Below are 23,041 nucleotides of genomic sequence, written 5' to 3' on the forward strand. Positions count from 1 at the left end.
TCAAAGGCTGCAGTTGGAAGGAACTGGGTATCACCCTAAATGCCTAATATTTCTACAAGAGAAAATCTTATTTTGTTACCAAGGGTGCAACTGTTATTTTTACATCTCAAATGTGGGGGAATTAATCATCTACAGTGTCCACATTCACTTCTATGGACTTGGCTATAGACCTATGTTTCCTAGAAAGCCAGTTAAGATACACATTTTAAATATTTTATTTCTGAGAAGCAAAACCCTTTTCTCCAGTAGAACACACTCAAATCAAATACCATACAACTTTGGTTTCTGGCAAACCACTCTGGAAATATTTTTTTCCCGGGAAATCCTAACGAGAGCATATAGTTTGTCTAAATACGGCACCAGCGGCCAGCCCACTACACAGATATTGCAAACATTTTATATTCTACTCATTACCTGCAAAATATCTTCATCAGACACCCTGAACTAATGGAATACTTTGATTCACTTATAGGACAGGTAAAAAAATTTTTTTTGTTATTTATAAGCTACAAAACTCACGTTAGTTTTACAAACACTTTTAAAGTACTGTACCTTTCCCTGCTTCCTCACAGAGGAATCATGCTCACTGGCCCCCCAGGGACAACAGAAGGGTGTTATTTCTCATCTAGCATCAAGCTCCAAAAGTGTGTGTGCTCCACAAGCTGCAACACACACGCATCGACCTTACTCTAACATGTGCATTTCATGCCAGTGGATGCCAACGGCTCACCTGGTCACCGCAGGGGTGGACATTCCCCAACAAAGGTGCTGGTCCCAAGGAGGGAACAGAGCCCTGGGCCCCGGGGATGACCGGCCTCTCCGAGGGGAGGATCAGATTCCCACACCTGCCCCAGGAGCACAAATAGCTGAAAAATGACCTGTTTGTTTTCTACGTAATAGCTCACTAACACTGGAGTGCCAACAGTGACCCTGACCCTGAAAGAGGAGCCCTGTTGTCTGATGGACCCAACAGGGGAACGTCTGGAACTCTCGGGGAGGACCCCATGCTCCCGCTCCGTCAGCACCGGGCACAGCCCAGCTGGATGGCCCTGGACACCCGCTGTCCAGGCTCCGCATGGCCTCGGCCGGGCCCAGCGTGGCCTCGGCCGGGCCCGCAGCCCCTTACCTCAGAACAAAGCCACTCTGCGCGGTCGGGCAGGGCCGGATGGATGTGGCTATCAGACAGATGGTCACTCTCCCCGTTTAGAGAAGATAAAAATGCTAAAGGAGAAAAATTAGAGTGCGGTTTTGTTCTAAACCAGAGGAGGCTACAGATCCCATTGGCCTCAGGTTGGAGACCTCGTGACATGGGACCAGGCACATGTGACCTACTTTTCGCCCGGCTCCCCTCGTTCCGTTGGAGGGGTGTGCCTGGCGGATGCGCTGTCATTTTAATGACGCCTTCCCCCAACAGGGGCCACCGCACAGACCGCCGTGCCTGCAGGGACATCGGCCACGACAGCTCAGGCCTGGAAAAGGAGGGGGGCAGAGACCTCGGGCCCGTGTCAATCGAAACACAGCTCTGCAGAGCTGAGCCACTGCCGCCCCTGTCAGCTGTCTGCGCGCTCGGGGGCTGGGTCCTCACCAGGACGAGGCGTCTGAAAGGGCACCACCCGCAAACCCTCTCCTTCCCCCAGCTTTCTCTTCCTTGTGATTTAGGGCTTCCAGGTGCTGCCTTGGAAGCCAGCTGTGCACAGGAGCTTAGACAGCACTGAGCGCTGGGCGTCCTGAGAGGAGTGAGCCCGACGGTGGGGCTCTGGTCTGGGCAGCGAGATGGAAGGACCGACCCAGACCCATGAGAGGACGTGGAGGACGCAGCTGGTCCCCCGGTCAGAGCGGGCACTGCCACCAAGCAGGAGGAGGTCGCCCTGTGACTGTGCCACCACCTCCACCCCTCGCCGTCTCACACGAAATCAGATGCAGATCAATGGAAAAAGCCAAACACCTACCAGGTAGCGGGGAAACTCCGGCGCAGAGAGGACTCGCTGTCCGGGAGGACGAGCCTGGCTTTGCTGGGGGTGGTGCCGAGCTCCCACTGGGAGAGCCCGCAGAGCGCGGGGCACCTTGTGACGCCAACTGGGGTGGCACCTGCCAAATCAGCCTGACTGTTCGTTATGGGAAAAACCGGAAAATGCATATAATGCAAAAGCCCTGTGACTTCATCCCCCAGAAAGACCACCAGTGAGAGTGCCGTGTTTTGAGGTCGACCTCGTCAGACTTTTTTCCAGTAGGTGTGTGTCATTATACTTTTTAACAAAAATAGGCCCAAACCACCCAAGTTTGTCTTGTTTTTCTCACTTAATGTTATATACAAAATATTTTTGTATGTCACTATATTTAAATCTACACAGTAGTGATCAAATTCCCCATGGTATCCCATTTTATGCATAAGATTTTATGCATTTAATTTTACGCATTTTCATGCATAAGGATATAGTCAACTGTAAGGACTGTATATTCTGGGGTTTTGTTTTGTTTTGTTTTGTTTTCTTTTGTTTTGCGGTAAGCGAGCCTCTCAGTTGTGGCCTCTCCCATTGTGGAGCACAGGCTCCGGACGCGCAGGCTCAGCGGCCATGGCTCACGGGCCCAGCCGCTCTGCGGCATGTGGGATCTTCCCGGACCGGGGTACGAACCCGTGTCCCCTGCATCGGCAGGGGGACTCTCAACCACTGCACCACCAGGGAAGCCCTATTCTGGGTTTTGAATTGTTATATTAAACAGTGTTTTAACAATACTCTTCGGGTGGACCTCTGTCTGTCCGTCTTTTATTGCCTCAGAATATTTCTTTACAGAAGGTCAAAGGACACACGTGCTTGAGGCTCTGGATAGGGGGACAAACCGACCCAGCCGGCAGCACCCCCGTGAGGAGGGGCCCTTCCCTGCACTCCCGCCCACACTGGGCAGCCTGTCATCGGTGCCCACTGGGCCCGGCATCCTGGGGATGCCAGCGACAGTGGCTGGGCAGGGGAGGAGGATGCCAGGAGCCCTGCCATATGTCCTGCGCCGTCAGCTCATCCAGTCCCCGCAACAGCTCTGTTAGGGACAGAAAAGGCAGCCCTGTCACTCGGGCTCACTCACGGTCATAGGGCACAGGCTGCTGAGGGCCCCCTGTCGGCCACTGGGAGGGTGCTGGGAGGACTGGGCACTGGCTTTTGGGTCTGGTGGGGGCAGGAGTGGTACAAGGAGAGCGAGCGGCCCCGCGAGGCCGCCAGGGTGGGGGTGGTCACGGTAGGTGGACGAGCCGCCAAGGCTCCCCGCCTGATTCTGCGCGGGGGCAGCTGGCTGGGGGAGGAGGAGCTGAGTCCCTGAAGAAGTGACAAGGGAAGGGACAGCGAGCAGAGGGTCACGAAGGACCAGAGTCATGGGCCGAAGAGAAGGAGCTGAGGGCACGGGGACCACACAGGAGGCCAGAAGGTGCAGCCTGGACGTCGGGGTAACCGAGGATGGTGGCCTCCAGGGTGTCGGGCTGACAAGCCCACAGCCGGCTGAACGCGGCTGAAGGGCAGGGACAAGGCCAGGGCAGGACAGGCGAGCCTTGCCAGCTGTGCCTGCTAGCTGCTTCAGCGTGGGTGTCGGGAAGGGGGGACCCACACCGCTGAGCACTATGCCTCCTGCTTTGGGGAGTCGTGTTCATCGTGCTAAGCGGCCGCTCACTCGCTTGCCCACGGCTGGGGCTTCTCTGTCTCACTGGACTCCACCCATCACCCCTGCAGCCTGCCCTGTGCCCGACACGAGGTCAGGCGCTCAGGCCTTGGAGCACAGGGGCACCTGGCAAACGTGGCCGGGCAGAGGGCAGGCCCACAGGCAGGGCAGGGGCCCCCGGTGTGGGGCTGGGCAGCGGGGGGGAAGGCAGAGAGCCTGGTGGGGTCCCTCAGCCCCCGCCTTTGCTGAGCTGCAGCCTGGCCTGGGGGTGGTCTGGGCCTGTCCTACACCTCCACGTGGTTCCGAAGAAGCCCAGTCAGACGGCTCTGGTTTACATAACCAGCCACGCTCTTGACAACAGCCCGGGACGTGCCAGTCGTGTGGAAGGAGCTACTCCTTCCAGCTCCTGTCCAAAACCAGAGCCGCCTCCAAGTGACCTGTCACTGACATTCACGCAAATAGACACCTGGAGGTTGAAATGATTTTAACCTTCCTCCATACAAAGCAAAGATCAAAACAACACAGTGTGCAGGCTTATGGAATTGGGTCAAACACCACAGGATTAAAAATGCTGAGCTGCAATTAAAAAAGCAAAACAAAGCCAGACAGACAACATTTGGATAGGGCAGAAGAGAAGCTGCCGTGGAAAAGAATGAAGACAAATTTCATAAAGTCGGTGACGGGGCCCTGTACCCCTTATTTAGTTTGGTGACTTTTTAAAGATGCACGTGTTTCTTTGACAACCACCTGGGATACAGGTTGACTCGGAACCTGTACAATGTGTATGTCGTGAACCCGGATTAGTAACTCCCACAGCTGAAAACAGTTTCTCAGTGGCCACCTCTGCGGCCCCGCGTGAATAAGGCACCCTAGCATGCACTCTTCGGCCTTTGGCAATGCCCTTGTGACCTGAAATGCACGGGTGAATAAACTAGAACTGGCCTGGAGAGGACCAGGCATGAGAGCTGAGCAAGGAACCTTGGAGGCCTCCATTTACAGTGAGACACCGAGGCCAGGGCAAGTCAGTACTGCAGGCTCAGGACCCCTGAAGCCCCGGGCAGAACTCGGACCTCAGGGTGCTGGGTGGAGTGCACAGCGGCACACAGGACACACAGGCTCCGGCACACCCCCTCCTGCACACGTGCACACGGGCTCCTGCACCCACACCCACACGGCAGGACGGTCAGCAGGGCCAGGCCACCTGCAGCGCTAGCACAGGGCGCTGCATGTGGCTAGTGTCCCTCACAGACCCAATAAGCAAGCAGACCACAGACCCAGCTCTTCAGATTCCCCACCTAGTGGAATGAGGTCATGGAGGCCTGAAAACAGGGAACACACAGGGGAACACAGTTCAAGGGCATCCCACGTTCCTCAAAAATTCAAGGGAAGAAGCCAGGGAGAAACATTTCTGCCTCAGCTTAAACCTGCTTCTTCAAATTCTAGATGTGCCTTTTCAAGAGCCGATCAGGAATGATGTTCCTGCCTGATCACATTATTGCATCGATTTCCTTTCTTAAAGTTTCCTTTTTCATGGCTCGTCTTCGCTCCCTGGCACTACTCCCAGCTGACACCGTATCACGGGCTAAAGAGGGTAAAATACAGCCTGGTGCCACTTCAGACACATTCTAATGTTCCGTGGTGAGTCTGACTTTGCTACACATTCTTGGTAAACAGACAAGCAGACAAGGGCCGTTTCACAGCCACTCACCTTCCCCCATAAGCAGGCTGGACGAGTCAGAGCAGGCCCATAGATAGCGTGTGTTCACACTCGTTGTGACCTAGAGCATCACAACCAGAACTGGCAATTCACGGGAGGACCAACTTCGGTCGTGGAGCCCACCGACCTGAAACACAAAACACAGGGGCAAATGAGCTTACGAATTAGGACCTTGTCCAGCGGGACTGAGCTTCAGCAGAACCTCTTTCTTGTGTTCAGCAGAGCAGCAAGCATTTCTTAAGATTCAGGCGTGAGATGCATGGAATGTGATGAAATGCCAGTGAGAGCCCATCCTGGGACCCGCCCCATGCGCACCGGAGGGGCCTCCACTGCACAGATGAGCAGTGCAGAAGAAGTGCTTGGTAAAACTGTATACACTTTTGAGAATAGAAGTGAAACAGTCAACTTTCTACTTGTAATATTTAGTATATTTATATGTATATATACTGATTTTAAAAGTTATGAAACTATATATTAACTTAAACACACGGCTGGTTTTCTACTTTACAACTGGTATAATCATTTCACTTGAACCCTTCCATTTCAGCATGCAATCTGTCCACCTAGTCTTTTCCAGAGTGCATCATTTTCTCCTTGGTCTAAGTTTCTTGACTCTTCACTCTTTGAATTCACATTGTTGCACAAACAGGAAACTTCACCCCCAGGCACAAGAACTCATGTTCATAACATATCCTCTTCGCTGCTTTTCAAGTCCAGGTGTAACGACCCCAGCACGTTATTGCCAGGGATGCCTTAAAAGGCTCTTCACAGCAGCATCCAACATCTGGAATTGTGAGGGCACAGCACCAAACATAATGAGAAGCCCACGTTAAATCTCTCTGTCTTTCTCCATGTCAATCAGGTAACCATTTTAGGCAATAAACAACATCACTGAGTCTGTTTCAAGCTAAAATATCTCACCCATATAATACCTTGAGGTTCAAAATGAAATAAATGAGAAAATACGAAATGTAAGGAAATGCCATGAAGGTGACATTGAGTAAAAGCCTTCCTCTTTCACAGGGGCAGACGGTGTCTCCACTGGTGCAGGAAAAGGGTCAGCGTGTTACCGATTGGAGGATCAGAGAGGCCTGGAGGTCACGAGTGGGAACTCATCAGAAAGCAATGGAAGAACAAGGGATTGTCTTGGCTCCCTTGCCCATTAGAAAAGAACAGTCTTACAGATGTAGAGAACAAACGCATGGACACCAAGGGGGGAAAGTGGGGAGTGGTGGTGGTGGTGTGATGAATTGGGAGATTGGGATTGACATATATACACTAATAAGAATAAAATAGATGACTAATGAGAACCTGCTGCATAAAAAAATAAATAAATAAAGTTAAAAAAAAAAAAGAAGTCTTGTACTTACAGTGCCAGGAAAACTGATAGCACACACCAAAGAGTGAGTGCACTTGCATTTTACCTTATACCACATGCAAAAATTAACTTAAAATAAATCAAAGACCTAGACTTAAGAGCTAAAACTATAAACATCTTGAAGAAAACACTGGAAAAAATTTTTTCATGGCATTGGATTTGGCAATGATTTCATGGATATGACACCAAAAAGCACAGGCAGCAACAAAAAGTAGATGAATTGGACTTCATCAAAATTAAGAACTTTTGTGCATCAAAGAGCACTAATAAGAAGGTGAAAATACAACCTACCTAATAGAATATATCGGCAAATCAGATACCTAAGAAGGGATTAATATTCAGACTATATATAAAACTTCTACAACTCAACAATAAAAAACAATTAAGAAATATACAAAGGATTTGACATATGTTTCTCTAAGGAAGATATAGAAATGGCCAATAAGCACAGGAAAAGTAACTCAACATCTTTCAGCATTAGAAACATGCAAGTCAAACCCACAATGAGCCACTTAGGATGGCAATAATAGTAATAATAATGAAAACGATAATAATAATAAGAAGAAACAGAAAATTACAAATGTCAGCAAGGATATGGAAAAACTGGAATCTGCATACATTGCTGGTGGAAATATAGAATGATATAACCCCTTTGGAAAACAGGCCGGCAGTTCCTCCACAAGTTAAACCCAGAGTTCCTGTATGACCCAGCAACCCCACTCCTAGGCATATACCCAAGACAATGAAAATATACGTCCACAGAAAAACCTGTACATGGATGTTCACAGCAGTGTTGCTCATAACTGTCAAAAACTGGAAACAATCCAACGTCCATCGATTGATGAAGGTGGATAAACAAAGTGTGGCGCATCCTTATAACGGGATGTTATTCAGTCGCAAAGAAGGGGATGAAGTGCTGACCCGCGCGGCAACGTGGATGGACCTTGAGGACATTACGAGAAGGGAAAGAAGCCAGACGCGGAAAGCCCCGTGTCGCGTGCTCCCATTTACAGCACACGTCCAGAACAGGCCAACCCATGGGGACAGAAAGTAGACCCATGGCTCCTAGGGCTGAGGAGAGAGGGTAATGGGATGGGTGTGGGGTTTCTTTTGGGGTGACGAGAACGTTGTGTAATTAGATAGTGGTGATGGTTGCACACCTTTGTGAATATGCTGAAAACTACTAAAATGGGCAATTTTAAAATATGAATTGTATGGTATGTGAATTATACTCAATTAAAAGGAACAAAGGTAATAAATACTCAAAAGCTTTTTTTTTAAAAAAGGCAGTGGAAGAGACCTCGTATTAAACATCACAGAGTTAACATGTGTTTACTCCACCCTTACAGAAACTGCACTGAAGTGATGCTCACAAAATAAAACAGCACAAACCCACAAACACTAAGAAGTCAGGAGGAACGAGAAGAACCAACCACAGCTTTCAGCACAGCCCTAGGGTCTGGGAGGTGGTGAGAACGTGGTAAATAAGGAGCGAAGCAGAGATACTGACACCGCAGCCTCTAAGGGGAGAAGCCACCCGGAAGCCGGCCATTCGCCCCTATTCTAGGAAGAGCGGGGCCTGCAGGCATCAAGTGGTTCCACAGGTCAGAGGGGCAGGGAAGTGGGTGGAAAGAGCAGGAACGATTAGAATTGTCTGTGAGGAAGCATTAGGGCCTCAAGTGCCGTGGCACCGTTGTCACCAATCAAGTACTCCTGTTCCCAGGGACACCCAGAGGTTTCCTCTTGGGAAAGGGTGACTCTTCAGGACAGAAATGCTGACATCAACCCAGGAGGGTGACGGGGACGAGAACTGAGAGGACAATGAGCCCTCCTGCTCCTCCCTGAGACTCTCGGCGTCCCAGCAGACAGGGCTACCCTCACAGCAAGTCTCATAAAGTAGAAAGAGCACGACAGCAGTTTCTGAGGACAGCGCAAGAAAGCCAGAAGTTAATGAACTAAAAGGCATTCGATTTGAAATTTGTATCACCCTAGAAACCTCTGAAGGGAACGTGTTTACTAAACACATAGCCTGACCTGGCACTAGGTTTCATAAGAAGCACCACGAGACCGCAACACGGAGAGCGATGTGACTGACTCGCCTGCGCCATGACCCACTTCTCCCAACATCAGCCACAGCTTCAGGGAGCGGGACACCGAGCTCCCTGCGGAGCGAGCGGTGGTGAGCGACGGGGACAGGCTCGGAGGGAAGGCTCTGCCGTTCCCTTTTCAAAACTCAACTGGTGCTGGAAAGGGGGGTGACAGAGGAGATAAAGTAGGGCTCACGACTCCCCTCTTCACCTCTGCGGCCGCCCCTCGCTGTGCGACCCACTTAGTGACAACAGGAGCAGTGGTTTTCGGCGGCTCGCTGAACAGCCGCCACAACGAATCAGTTTCAAAGGACCAGAGCCCGAGGACGGCGCATCCCCTCCCAGGCACAGTCCAGATGAAAGCGGCCCATCGAGCCGCAAACGACACACATGCGCACACAGGCAGACACACGCATGTGCACGCGGGCGTGAGCGGCTCCCACTGCCGTCCGCACCCTCTCCACCGGAAGGTCTGAGACATCGGACGACCGGGAGCAGGGCTGTCCTGCTCTCTACTGGGCATCCTCTGTGAGCCCTCCTGCTGGGAAGCTGGGCGGCAGGAGCGGGTGGGGGCAGGCGGGCAGGGTGCTTTAGGCCATTTGAAGAGGGGGCAGGTGGAACCTGCGGGAAACAGGGATGTGAGAGGATTTTGATAAATCACGATATTTTAACACCAGCAATCTGGCTGCTGGTGTGGAAACCAGGCTGAAGGTGAAAAGCGGCAGGAGAGGAAGCCGGGAGAGAACTCAGGAGATCACCAGCTAATCCAGCCAAGAGATGATGGCGAGGAAGTGCCTCGATGCCCCAGAGCCCGCGAGGGGTTAATCTGAGGAGCGACCCCAGGGCCAAACCAACAAACCACCCATCTGGCGGGGACGCCATGGCACCCCCGTCACAGTTCACACAAGGACAGTGAACACGGAGCGAGTTGTGGGATATCATGTGTGTGTGTAAAGCTGCACCTGACATTTAGAGGTTGTACATTCTCCTAAAACTCTCTGAGAATAAAACCAAAATTGACAATGTTCTAACTCATAATGCAAGTTTCAACCAATTTTGAAGACATGGAATCAACAGACCATGCCTTCCACCCGGTGGGTGATTAAATTAGAAATCATTAGCAAAAAGATAACTCTATAACTCTCCGGGACATAACACTTTTTATTTTATTTTTATTTATTTATTTATTTATTTTTTTGCGGTACGCGGGCCTCTCACTGTTGTGGACTCTCCCATTGCGGAGCACAGGCTCTGGACGTGCAGGCTCAGTGGCCATGGCCCACGGGTCCAGCTGCTCCGCGGCATGTGGGATCCTCCCGGACCGGGGCACGAACCCGTGTCCCCTGCATCGGCAGGCAGACTCTCAACCACTGCGCCACCAGGGAAGCCCGGACATAACACTTTTTAAATGATTCTAAATAAGGAGTGGATGGGAATGACATCATGAAATTAGAAAATCATGAGACCTCAATAATAATAAAAGTGCTGCATGACAAAATTTGTAGCATTCAGCTACAATAGAACTTACAGGAAAACTTACAGCTTTTAAAAGCCTATACTAGGAATAAAGTCAGAAAACTAGTGAATAGAAAATCCAATTTTAGAAGTTAGAAAAATAACAGAAAGTATCCACAGAAAATAGAAAGAAGGTAATTATAATAAAGAATAGATCAGAAGTTACAAAAAAAGAACCAATTGTGAAAATGAACAAATATAAAATTTGGTTCTTCAAAAAAGGCCCCAAAATATACAACCCTCTGATGACGCTGATCAAGAAAATTAATTCAGAAGGCACAGATGACTGGAGTAATTAAAAGGAACACCAGGCCTTCTGGTTCTGGACAAAATGAAGCAGACGCATTGTCCCCTACATTCCTGCTAAGCGCAACTAAAAACCCTGTGTTAAACATGAAACAAGCCTAAGAAAAATGGGCAAGGTGGAGAGAAGGTGCCTGGATGGGTCCTGAGGTGTGAAGCCTGACACAACAGTGAGTTCACCTTTGTGTTTTGTTTTGATTCCCTCCTGTTTATTCTAGGCTCATCACTGGAAAAACCTGTGACCGAAAAATGCCAAAGAACACTGGAAAAAAGTCTCAAGAAAAGCCAACCCCCGCCCCCCTGGAGAACACTGCCTTCCGGGCGAAGCTGACAGGGGACGCGTGCACACACACACGTGCCCACATCAGAGGGGCTCCCACCCCTCAGGAACGAGGAGCTCCTCCCTCTGCTCAAGGTATCGGGGAGGCCAAGGGGTGTCTGGGCCTCCACCCCAGCCCACTGTGAACAAGGTTCCCCCACCTATGTCAGTAGAGGCCTGCTAAGACAGGAGATTTTTATAAGATCCAGAATGTCATAACATTGCAACCAAAATTTCCAGGATACAAACAAAAATCGCTTGCCATACCAAAAATGAGACTAGGAGAATCTCAACATGAAAGAGGAAAGAAAATCAATAAATGCCAACACTGAGATGACAGAAATATTAGAATTCTCTGACATGGATTTTAAAGCTGCCATCACAAAAATGCTGCAGTGAGCATGTATGAACATGCTTAAAGCAAATCTCTAAAAACCTCAGCAAAGAAATGGGAGAACTGAACAACCAGCAAATTACCGAAATCCAATCAAAATGAAAGAGACAACCTCAATAGGCCTATAGCCATTAAAGACATGAAAACCTGTAATAAAAACTCCAGAAAAAAGAAATCTCCAGGCCCAGATGGTTTCACTGGAGGATTTTACCAAACATTTAAAAGAAAATGAACATAAGCCTTAGACCCTCATAGAAAATAGAATACTTCTCAACCCATTTTGTGAGGCTACTGCTACCTTGATACCAAAACTGGAGATAAAACAGTACAGAAAAAATAAAAAAATAAACCAGTCTCGCTCATGAACATCCACACAAATAGACTAAATATATTTTTTAAATTAGCAAATGAGAGACTTCCCTGGTGGCGCAGTGGTTAAGAATCTGCCTGCCAATGCAGGGGACAGAGGTTCGAGCCCTTGTCTGGGGGGATCCCACATGCTGCGGAGCAACTAAGCCCATGTGCCACAACTACTGAGCCTGCGCTCTAGAGCCCATGAGCCACAACTACTGAAGCCCGCACGCCTAGAGCCCATGCTCGCAACAAGAGAAGCCACCGCAATGAGAAGCCCGTGCACCATAACGAAGAGTAGCTCCCGCTCGCCGCAATTAGAGAAAGCCTGCGCGCAGACACAAAGACCCAACAAAGCCATAAATAAATAAATAAATAAATCTTTAAAAAAATTAGCAAATGAATCCAGCAATGTGTAAAAGAGTTATGTACCATGGCCAAGTAGGATTTATCCAGATATGCAAGGCTGGCTCCATGTTAAAAAAAATCAATCAGTATAATCTACCATATCAACAAGCGAAAGCATAAAAGCCATATGACTATATAAACTGATGCATTAAAACACATTTGACAAAATTCAACACCTAATTCATGATAAAAAAAAATACCAGCAAGTTAAGAATAGAGGGAAATTATGTCAACTTGATAAATAGCATCTATAAGAAACCTACAGCTATCATCATACATATGGTGATAGAATGAATGCTGCCCACTAAGATTGGGAACAAGCACGGCTGTCCACTTTCACCACTCTTATCCAACATGTTACTGGGAGTTGCAGCCACTGCAACAGGCAAGAAAAAAATCAGAGGCATTTAGGCTGAAAAAGAAGAAGTAAAGCTATCATCTCTATTTGCAGATGATACGATTTTCTACCTAGAAAATCTTGAGGAATCTATAAACGAAGCAAAACTCCTAGAAATAATAAGTGAGTTCAGAATGGTGCGGAATATGAGTCATACAGGAAAAGTAACTGAATTTCTGTATACTAATGGTGAACATATATCAACCAAAATTTAAAACAACGATTTAAAATCACTCAGAAATACAATGAAACACTTAGGTACACACTTAATGAAACTTATGCAGGCCCTGTCTGCTGAAAAATGCAAAATGCTAATGAAATAATCAAAGAAACATAAATAAGTGGAGAGACATCGCTATGTCCACGGAATGGAAGACTCAACGTAGTAAAGACATCAGCTCTCTCCAAATCGGTCTGCGGGCTCAACGCAGTTCCTGCAAAAGTCCCAGCGAGGTTTTGTAGACACAGACAAGCTTATTCTAAAATTTATATGGGAAGAGAAGAAGAAAGCAGGAAAAATCGCTCGATTTGATGATAAGGCTTACTTTGTAGCTACGGTATTCAAGAGAGTGCGGTGTTGGCATCGGGGGGTACACACATCAGAGGACGAGAAGAGAGAACCCAGGAGCAGACTCAGCACAGAGGCCTGGCTCCTCTCCGACAGCACGCAAAGGCATCCCACTGAGAAAGGTGGTCTCCCAACAAAAGGTGCTGGGACAGGGGACCCTAGCCCTAAGCCTCACACCTCACACAAATACTAACAGACACAGAGGTAAAGCAAGAAACTACAAAACTTTTAGGAAAAAAACAGGAGAAGAATCTTCAGGACCTAGGGGCTAGGCAAAGAGTTCTTAGACTTGACACAGACAGCATGAACCATGAAAGGAAAAACTGATAAACGGGACTTAATCAAAATTACCCACTTCTGCTATGCCAAAGACCCTGTTAAGAGAATGAAGAGCCCAGCCGACGCCCCCCACACCCGGGGCGCCCTTCGCCCACATCCCCATGTCACAAACTCGGCCACCACTCCCGGCCTCCAGAGCCCACTCCCCTGGCCCCAGCAGCCTTGCAGCCCTCACCCAGCAACTGGCTTCCGGAAGGCGCTTCTCTCCACTTGTGCACCCCTCGTTGCAGGCCTGGGGTAGGGGCACAACGCAGACTGTGGACGAGTGAGAATATAAAGAGATGAGGAACCTGGTGCGCAGCAGGCCCCCCTGAGAGCGGGGAGGCCAGCACGGTGCCTCGGGCAGCACACGGGTCAGAGCCTCTCACCACGGCCCAGCCCGACATGCCTGGGACCCCCGGAGCGCCCTGACTCGCCACTCCCTCGGGGGTGGCGTAGAGCATGGGAGGGGCAAGGCCGTGTCTCCCGACACCTGGAGGGGAACCAGAGCCCACAGGGGACTAAAGAGGGGCACCAGGAGGCCCGCAGACCAGCCGCGCTCACCCGGCGTGGGGACGAAGCCCGGCTGATGCCCGCACCCTGCAGGGTTGGCAGCAAACTCACACAGGTGGCCCTCCAGCCGAGGCCCGAGGGTGGCCGCCCGGAGGAGGTGGGCAGGCCCCAAATCAACAGTCCAGGGGCAGGAAAGACGGAGGAGCAGGGCTTCTCTCCAGGCTCACGGCTCTGGCCCTCAGGTCAGAGGGTCTGCCGTGCCCTGGGGGACAAACTCGGCGTCGCCCTGGGGCAGAGGTGCTCCCAGTCCCACCGGGCACGCTTGGCCAAGTACTTGCTCTGCCAGCCAGATGTGAGCAGGGTGACACGTGCCACTCCTCTGCCCTGGTGACAAGCATCCTGAAGATGCCAGAGTGACTTCAGCTGACGCGTGGCCTGTGCAGGCCACAGAGACTTGGGACTCATGGTGACTGCAGTGCAGCTGGGCCACGCTGGCCATTACAGAACCTGCTGGTGGGGCCGGGCGGGGCCGCAGGGCGGTGCACCAGGCAGAGGCTGCAGAGGCCGCGGTGGTACCGAGCACAAGTGCCGCCTGCACGGAGGAAGCAGACCATTTCCCCAAAGAGATTACAGCTTCAGGCAAGAGCCCGAGGGAGGAGCACTTAGGAGCACATCTTTATTCCGACACCGAGCTCAGGAAGGTCCGCGGAGAAGAATCCGGGGAGAGTGGGGAGTGGGCTGGGGCCGGGGGTGCAGCTGTTCTGCCCCCAGAGCGACCCTCAAGCTTCCCGTCTCTAAACCTCTTTCCTCCCTTATATCACTGGGGACACCACGGTGCTTTTTTCCTTCTGGGGGTGTGTATCACCATTCACCTTACTAGACGTTGAAACTGAGCAACCTTAAATATTTTATCTATTAATTCATTTAAAAACAACGATAAGAAACCTGACACAGGTTAACAAAAGTAAATCTTCATGAATAACTAAATTTTCCCAAACAAAAAAATTAGTGTGAAGTGTGGCCTTGTTTCCTATTTTTGTAAGTCTCTTTAGGGTCTGGCTTCGTAGAAGAAGCCGGATCCTCATATCTGCTCCCGTGTTTACTCTGTTGTGATCGCTGGTTTTGGCTGAAGTCCGTGCAGACAACGGGCCACAGGGAGGCGGGCGGCTGGGAAAGGGCTGCTCAGATGCCCGGGAACACAGTCTGCGTCATCACCACGCCTAAACTCAGCGACGGTAATTTCTTAAAGCTTAGCTGCAAACTGCAATCTAAAACCACATGAAAAACCACAAGGAACTTTCTGGACACTGTCACACTGTAAAAGCCTTGGTCTGCCCTAAACTTTGATTGTCTTTTACCCAAGCATGATTGGTCATATGGAAACTGGTTCACTGAGTCATGCAGGTCTTCTAAATGTGGACAGACTTTATCACTCAATACCAAAAACAATCACACTTGTTAATATCACCACTAAGCACCGCAGAAAAGTCTGCAGGTCTGAGGGAGCAGTGGACAGTGGCAGATAAAAATTTTGGACAAGTCTAGCTTTGCTGAGCCCTCAAAGGTCATAGTTGGCAGCAAAACCCTCGGATGTAACCCCAATCATTTCTGAGAAAGTGCCTGTCCAATACCCAAGTCCAGACACCTGTCCACCAGGCGTCCCCCCAAGTGGCCGTGCTTCCTGCACGGCATGGTGCCCAGGCGGGGCAAGGACGGCGCCCGAGGCTTGGGATCTCTCGGATACAAGGAGTAAGCGCACTGCCCCGAGAGGACGTGGTTGGGTGAGTCTGGCTGAGAACGCAGGGGCCCCTAGCAGAGCCTCCAGGGGCTCAGGCCCCAGCAGTAGCACTGCCCCAGCTCAAGCGGCGCTCAGTGAGAGGGGAAAGGCGCAACCAGCACTATGGAAATAGTCATTTTTGACCCTGCAGGTCCCTTGCAAGGGTCTCAGGGACCCCTAGGGCTCCACGGGTCATGCTCTGAGGACCACAGCAGCAGAGGGTAAGACTGAGAATGTCTTTGGGTGACAAACACTTGTTAAAATTCAACTTAACGACAAGAATCTGATTAAGCAGGCGGCCAGCACACCCTCAGTCGGCTTGGGAGGCGGGCGGCAGGCCTGAGGTCAGGTGCCGCAGGGCCGGTCCCTCCTGTGGTCTCTCTCCTTGGCGGGCAGACAGCGTCTTCCCCCTGGGTCCTCCCGTGGCCTTGCCTCTTGGGGGCTCACTCCTGGTGGCCCCTCCTCTCCTTATCAGGACACAGCCCTATCGGTTACGGCCCCACACTTATGAGCTCACTGAACCTCCTTAAAGTCCCCGCGTCCAAATGCAATCATGGTGGGGGATAGGGATTCAACCTATGAATTTTGGGGGGACACAACCCAGTCCACAGCCTCCTCCATCCAAACTGCTGAGTGACATTTCCAGCTGGGAAGGGGGGAGGCCTGAGGCTGGAGCCCCCTACGGACGGCTGCAGCCTTCTAGACCCCAGGCTGCAGCAGGTCCGACTGGAGAGAGGGGTGCTCAGGAGGAACCAGGGGTGCAGCTGCCAGCACTCCACCAAGTGAAGTTCTGTGGGCACTGTCTTGGCCAAGGGGCCACGGGAGGGGCAGGCACAGGCCAGGACACCCACCCAGCCCAGGAGCGCAGGGACCTCTGAACAGGTTCTGCACACTACAGAAACCCAGCCCAGACAACCGTCTGGTTTCGTAAAGCAAGTCCTACCGGTGCACGGCCGTGCCCACGAGTGTGCGTACCGTCTGGGGCTGCTTTCTCGCTGCGATGGAGGAACTGAGCGATGGACACAGACCTCGCGGAGCCCACAGTGCCCAGGTATTTACCGTCTGGTCTGATACAGAAATCCAGACCCCGCTCTAGAGGACAGAGGTGTGGGGAGGCGCAGAGAGAACGTGCGCCGGCGGGCCAGGAGGGACCCCAGGGCCAGACCTGGGGCCTGGCGAGGAGGTTGCCCCTCGGGCTCTCCCATCTGTTGGATGCAGGGCGCCGGGTGCCTCCTGCTTCTGCTCCATCGAAAGGGACCTGTCCGAGTCGCTGCAAGCTGCACCCACCCACGGATGTTGGGGCAGGTGGACAGTCAGCAGCCCCTCTGTCCTTAGGTGTCCAGAGGAAGAGGAGGCAGATCGGAGCTGACCAAGAAACGGGCATGAGAGCCTGGCCACGCCTGTGCCTGCGTTGGTGGAGGGTGGGCTCCGGCCGTCTCTCCTGGGCAGGGGACAGGAGGGGAGCAGACGTTTGTGTTATTTATTCCCCTGGACACTCCCCGCCTGTCCCCAGGAGGACTAGCCTCGCCCAGCGCTGAGGTCAGGCCTGGCCACCTAGTACTCCTCTGGGAAGAAGCTGCACGGCCAGAGCAGAGTTCTCCGTGTTCTCTCCTCCCCCTGCCATCATTCCGGGAATGTTCCAGAGAGAATTTGTGCCATTAGCCTGGGTAGGGGGTGAAGTCAACACAGAAAGAGCCACCGCCGACCCAAGAGAATGAAAAGTAAACTGTGTATTTATACGATTTGAGGATCATTTGTTTCTGCAGCTCAACCCGGGCCCTAAGCGGCCCCCACCGGGGTAGGGAAAGTGCACCTGCTCCGCCTCCCCAGGAGCAGAGGTCTGCTGACAGGCTTTGTGTCCCTGCGGCCGGCCTGTGCTCCTCGTCACGTGATGAAAGCTGCTCTCGTGGCTGTCCACACTGCTGTGTGAACCTGTCCCTGTGCGTGTATCTCTCAATAGCCAAGTTCACCCACTCAGGTTTATGGCTACGACTGACGCTCCCTGGACTTGTCTCATCCTCGCTGTTTTTTCTTTTCCTACCTTCAGTTACACATTTTCTGTTAAAAGGTCCTGCGCTGTTTTCTTGAGGCACCTGACACACACACACAGGGTCACCTGTGTTCCTGCAGAAGTGACGGACGGAGCAGAAAAGAAGGTGGATGGGAGATGACGAAGCAGGAAACCAGCCTGGGGGCCGGACCCTGGATTCTTCACAGGAACTGTCCTTGCTGCGGATGCCCCCTCAGGGATTTCCCCTCCCGCCACGTACCGTGAAGACAAAGCAGCACAGAGGGCGACAGCTCTCCGTTGTGGAGGCAGAGTTTCCCGCACGACCCCAGGCCCACCCGGCACGCGCTGCTGGGAATCAGCAAACCTGATTTGAAAAATCTCATTACAGGGCGTGTGGCCATGACGTCAGGGTGACCCTCCGCTTCCATGATTGAGTTTAAGAACTGGATGTGCCTCTGAAAGCTGTTCTTTCTGATATGATTTGGCTTAGTGCCCTATGGTCCTCCTGGAGGATGGGAAGATTGTACAAGAATAAGGGAACAAGAGATTCAAAAAATTCAGCAAGACTCTGAATGTTTCAAGCTCCCTGATGCTCTGTAGACCAATTTGCAGTTCAGTGCAGTGATCCTTGGAACTGTCTAAAATATTCTAGAGAAATAATGAGGGGGATGGCCTGCAGGAAGGTGGAATGAGGAGCTTGGTGAATGCTGTCCCCCAAAAGCAATCACAAAACTAGACAAAACCGTCCAAAAATAACCATTAGGATGCTGGAAATCAGCCGAAGGCACATGACAAATCGAGAGGCATTCACACATGGAAACCTGCTGAGCCTCGGGTGGATGGCGCCGGCCGCTGATGGGCACGGTGAGGGCGAGCCATGGCAACGTGGGTGCAGCCTGAGAAACAAGAACGAGCTCCGGGGCAGGAGCCCAGGCCGGGGAGCAGACGGGCACACAGCATTCCAGGCTGCAGAAGACTCACAAGTGTGCAGTCGGTAAAGAACAGTTGTTCCACTTGGTTGTGCCTGCTGAGGCCCCACGGCTCACCAACGCGGACAGACGTCACCCGAGACTCTGGACCACTCGTAGCGCGTTACCTGCTCCGGTCTGCTTGTGGAGACACCCGTGCGCGCGGCTGCATGTGCACACAGGCGTGCCGTGGCTGCTCACAGAGACCAGCCCTCCTCCGCCTCCTGCCAGCTCTCGGGGCAGAGAGCACCCAGGCAGCGGGTTACGGCAAAGGCGGTCCTTTTTGGTGGAAAGGAAATTTCAATCTGCAGGCAGCAATCCAACTGAGGAAAAATGCAAAATGAAGCAGTATTTTTGGATGGGACCTACCCATGCATTTATTTGCACGCTGTCCACTCCTGGGCCCACGGCCCCCGCAGGGCCCCAGCCTGGCCACCTCTGGGCCTGGAGGGTCAACTTGCTGTCTCAGTCCTGAGCAGGGCTTCACCTCCAAGACACGTCATCAGTGGGAGCTAGAAAGGACATCTGGCTCCGCCTCGAACCCCAAGCTCATCTTGCCAGCCCCCTTCCGGTGCTGGACATGTGCGGACAAAGGTCTCTCGGGGTGGTGGAAATTCAAACTTGAGATGCCAGAAGTTATACAGCTGTTCAGCTTCAAAATGGACTCCTCTGAGAAAAACCCATGCCAAGAGATCTAGAAACACATGGTAAGAACCCCCCAGCCCCCCTCAGCTGTGGATTTAGACGCTGCTTCCAGCCTATCATGGCCAGGAGCACTGGCACTCCAAGCGCATCCAGCCCGGGCCGCAGGCAGGCAGGGGCTGCACTCCTTCGGGGAGGCCTGGCGGATCACAGAACAGGGCCCCATGCCCGTGGGTGCAGCAGATGAGGGGCAGAGAAACCCTCTAGAAGGAAGGGCCAGGGGCCTGGGGTTAAATGGCCGCATTTCCACCGTGAAGACTCATCACAGTCCCAACCCAAACCCAGCTGGACCTGCGTGAACCCTCACAGAGCGGGTGAAAGGTCACTTAAAAGAATAAAGAGCCAATTTTAAAAGACACTCACTGAGACCGTGTGCTCCTGGTAGAGCCTTGCGGTGAGATGGATGGACCCAGTTGGAGGCCGGGCACGTAAGGTACTGGAAGACGCCGGGACGTTAGGACCCTTGGGGAACTGAGACGTGGTTTAACAAAGGTGCTATAGCACCATTAGTGTGAGACCAAAAAGTAAAAGACGAGACGGATCTAACTTCACACACTACCCCAATACAGATTCTAGCACAATTTCAAGAGTAAAAGTATATTCTTATTTCACTCTTTAGGTGTGGGCTTCACATGGCGATTTCCTACCACAGAGGACAGTGTGGCCAAGGGGACAAAGAGTGTCTTTGCAGTGGAGAGACTGACAGACACACCTGGGCCAGGTGACCAAGGTCAGTGTCCACAGTGTAGGTCATGAGATGGCATGGACCCTGGACCCCAGGACAGGACGTCATGAGAAGGGCCCTTCCCCTCTGTGCTCTTCCAAAAACCCATAACCTCAGTCCAGTCATGAGAAAAACATCAGACAAATCCCGATAGACGGACATTCTATAAATTCTGGCCCACTCTCCTCAAAACTGTCAAGGTCATCAAAAACAAGGAATGTCTAAGAAAGTATCACAGCCAAAAACAGCCTAAAAAGACAAGGCAATTCAATGTATTCTAGGACAGAAAAAAGACATTAGGGAAAAGCTGAGGAAATCTGAATGTAGAATGGACTTTAGTTTGGTGATAATGTCTCAATCTTGGCTCCTTAATTGTAACCAGTGTACGACACTGACATAGGTGTTAATAACGGGAAACTAAGTGTGGGCGGATGGAAATCTCTGTGCTGTCTTTTTTTTAACATTCCTGCAAATCTAAAATTGTTCTAAAGCCTTTTTTCAAAAAGCTATTATCAACGAAATACAAGGGCAAATCATCTGAGAAAATATTTGCAGTATATACTTCAGAAAACAATATGTAAAGGACTTTTACATGATAAAATAAGACGCTGGCAACGTGTGACTAAGATGTGTGCAAGCTCCGTGACAACCAGAGGTGTTGCCAGAACCCTCGTCGGTAGCCGGTGAGACAGGTGGGGTTTAAGGCGCCCTGTCGTGGAAGCCGGGCCCGGCCTGGGGCCGCCACCCTCACAGGACATGGCCTGAGAAAGCCGTCGGTCCAGACGCACCAGAATTTACGTACTGAACATTTCCCCACGTTCTTGAACACCCTCTCCAAAGCCCTTGTAATGGCATCAGACTAACCCCTCATGTCTCACTGATCCTCCCATAACCTGGCCACTTCGGTTAATGATGATATTTTTACTTTTATTACTTTGAGAAACAGCAACACCCGTAAATTGTGACTTGCCAATAGGTAAGTATAGGTAACTCAGTGAGTGCAAAGTTCCAATCGCAGCAGTGTGGACTGCAGGACGCCAACTTTCCTTACGATGCTACTGGCTGCACACAGCCCCCCTGCCTGGCGTTGGTCTGGGACCATGGCTCCCACACTGAGGCCTGGGACTACCGGGTGGGACCTGGGGCCCTGCTGCAGAGCGAGCTCCATGGTCGGATGGGGCGGTGCTGGTGGGGAAGGTCTGCTCCCGCCTGCTCCCCTGCCAGGAGAGGAGGGGCCCAAATGCCCATGAGCACTGCCCCCAGGACATGCTGGGCCCGGGAGTGATGCCCACGGGCAGGCTCAGCTGTGGGCCAGCCTGGTGAGGGGAGCCCGTGCCTGGCCACAGGCCAGTTGGTCCTCGAGCCCACTGGGGACGGGGAAGGCTGGTCGCCATCCTCGGCAAAGGTCACGTGCCTGCCTCCCAGCCAGAGGCCCTGTGCCAGGTTCGTGTGGCCCCTTCTCCACCCTGCTTCACTGGCTCTAAGACACGCCCCTGGCCTAAAGGCCTGCGGGCGGCAGGAGGGGGTGCGGGTGCAGCCCTCTGTTCCTGCCCAGCCCTGGGCGCTGCCCAGTCAGGACCATCTTTCTGTAACAGGCATCTGACTTCAGGTCCATGCTGCCAGTGAATCCCCCGGAGGCACAGGCCGAGGCGTGAGGTGGTGTATCATCACCGTGCCTGTCTGTGCAGTGGCCTCACCGCCCATTGCCTTGCATTGAGGGCGCTGCCCCTCGAGTCACAGGGCTCCCCCTTCCAGTGGCCTGAAGCCCCTTCTCCTGCTGACCAAGCCCCCTGGACGGGAAGCCTAAGGTCACCGAGTGGGCCGGACGTATGCAGCCCAGGCTGGCCTCCACCCACCCCCGCCCCGAGCCCCCACCTGCCCTTCACCTGAAGCCTGTGCACAAGCCCTACGGTCCCGCCAGTCCGCAGTGTGTTGGACCAGACGTCGTATCCTTCACACCTGACTAGCCGGGTGGGCTAAGGAGCTCTGGGAGGGTAGAGGTCACAGCAGCCCTGGACCCCCCCGCGTCCCCTCCAGGGCCATTCCCTGCACTGCCACCTGCGTCCTCACGGCTCGCCCGCCCTCCCTGGAGAGGCCAGATACCTGGAGCACGAGAGGACGATGGCCACGGGCAGGCGGGGAGGCTGCGGTGGAGGCGAGGACGGGCAGCCGCCCCCGCCCTCCACTAACTTCCCACGTTTGCAGACCCTCAGCCCCGCTCTGGGGCCAGTCTTGACGCGCCTACGCGGGCCTCTCCAAGGAGGCCGGGAGGATGTTGGTCAACAGAACCGCCTGAACTCAGCCGGGGTGGGAAAAGCGCTTCCCATCTGGGTATTCTAGAAGCCTCAGTCCCTCCTTCACTGGAAGGCGGCCCGGAGATGAAAGGGTGTGACTTGATCCAGCAAAATTACCAGCCACTAGGAGGCAGCAGAGCTCCACTGGCCAAATCCCAGTTCTTCAAAGAAAGCAGTTCTCTGAGGGATTCACAAAAACAGACCAAACCTGCCCCCTTCGGTGTCGGTTCAAAGCCATGCCCACTACAAGGGCAGAGTTGATTGGATGCTAAAGACTGCAAGGCCCTCAAAACCCAAAGTGCCTCTCATCTACTATTCCAGAAACATGGGCCAAACCTAGTCTAACTCCCGGCTACGGGGCCTCCCCAAGCACCCTGACAACAAGCAGTGTCCTTCTCTTCTGACCACCGGCCCCTGGGTGTAGGCGGAGGCGTGATCCACACGCACCTTCTCCAGGGCCAGGTAGCTCAGTGGGACGGGGTTGGGGGGGAACCCCCTCCCGCAGGGTTAAATCTCTGGGAGATCCCACAGCTTTACACTCCTTTCAGAAAACAAAGTCCCTGGTCACTGTGAGTCTCACCTGAGTTGACATGAACACTCCCCCATACCCCCCACACCCCACACCCCTAGAAACAGTGCTGGACAGGACCCGAAC

The 23,041-nt window shown here is 52.3% G+C and overlaps 1 protein-coding gene across 9 annotated transcripts in view; it reads right to left on the bottom strand.

The window, feature by feature from the left end:
* PCBP3 (poly(rC) binding protein 3) overlaps positions 1–23,041 on the bottom strand; it is a 211,537-nt gene that overhangs the window by 49,309 nt on the left and 139,187 nt on the right. For all 9 annotated transcript variants that reach the window (XM_060100331.1, XM_060100338.1, XM_060100336.1 and 6 more), the window contains one exon: positions 5,351–5,486. In XM_060100331.1, coding sequence (XP_059956314.1) covers positions 5,351–5,360 — 10 coding nt within the window. In that variant the 5' untranslated portion in view covers positions 5,361–5,486. The remainder of the gene's footprint in view (positions 1–5,350; positions 5,487–23,041) is intronic.

The sequence above is a fragment of the Mesoplodon densirostris genome, chromosome 5, assembly GCF_025265405.1.
Source record: "Mesoplodon densirostris isolate mMesDen1 chromosome 5, mMesDen1 primary haplotype, whole genome shotgun sequence".
In the NCBI taxonomy this organism is placed as follows: domain Eukaryota; kingdom Metazoa; phylum Chordata; class Mammalia; order Artiodactyla; family Ziphiidae; genus Mesoplodon; species Mesoplodon densirostris.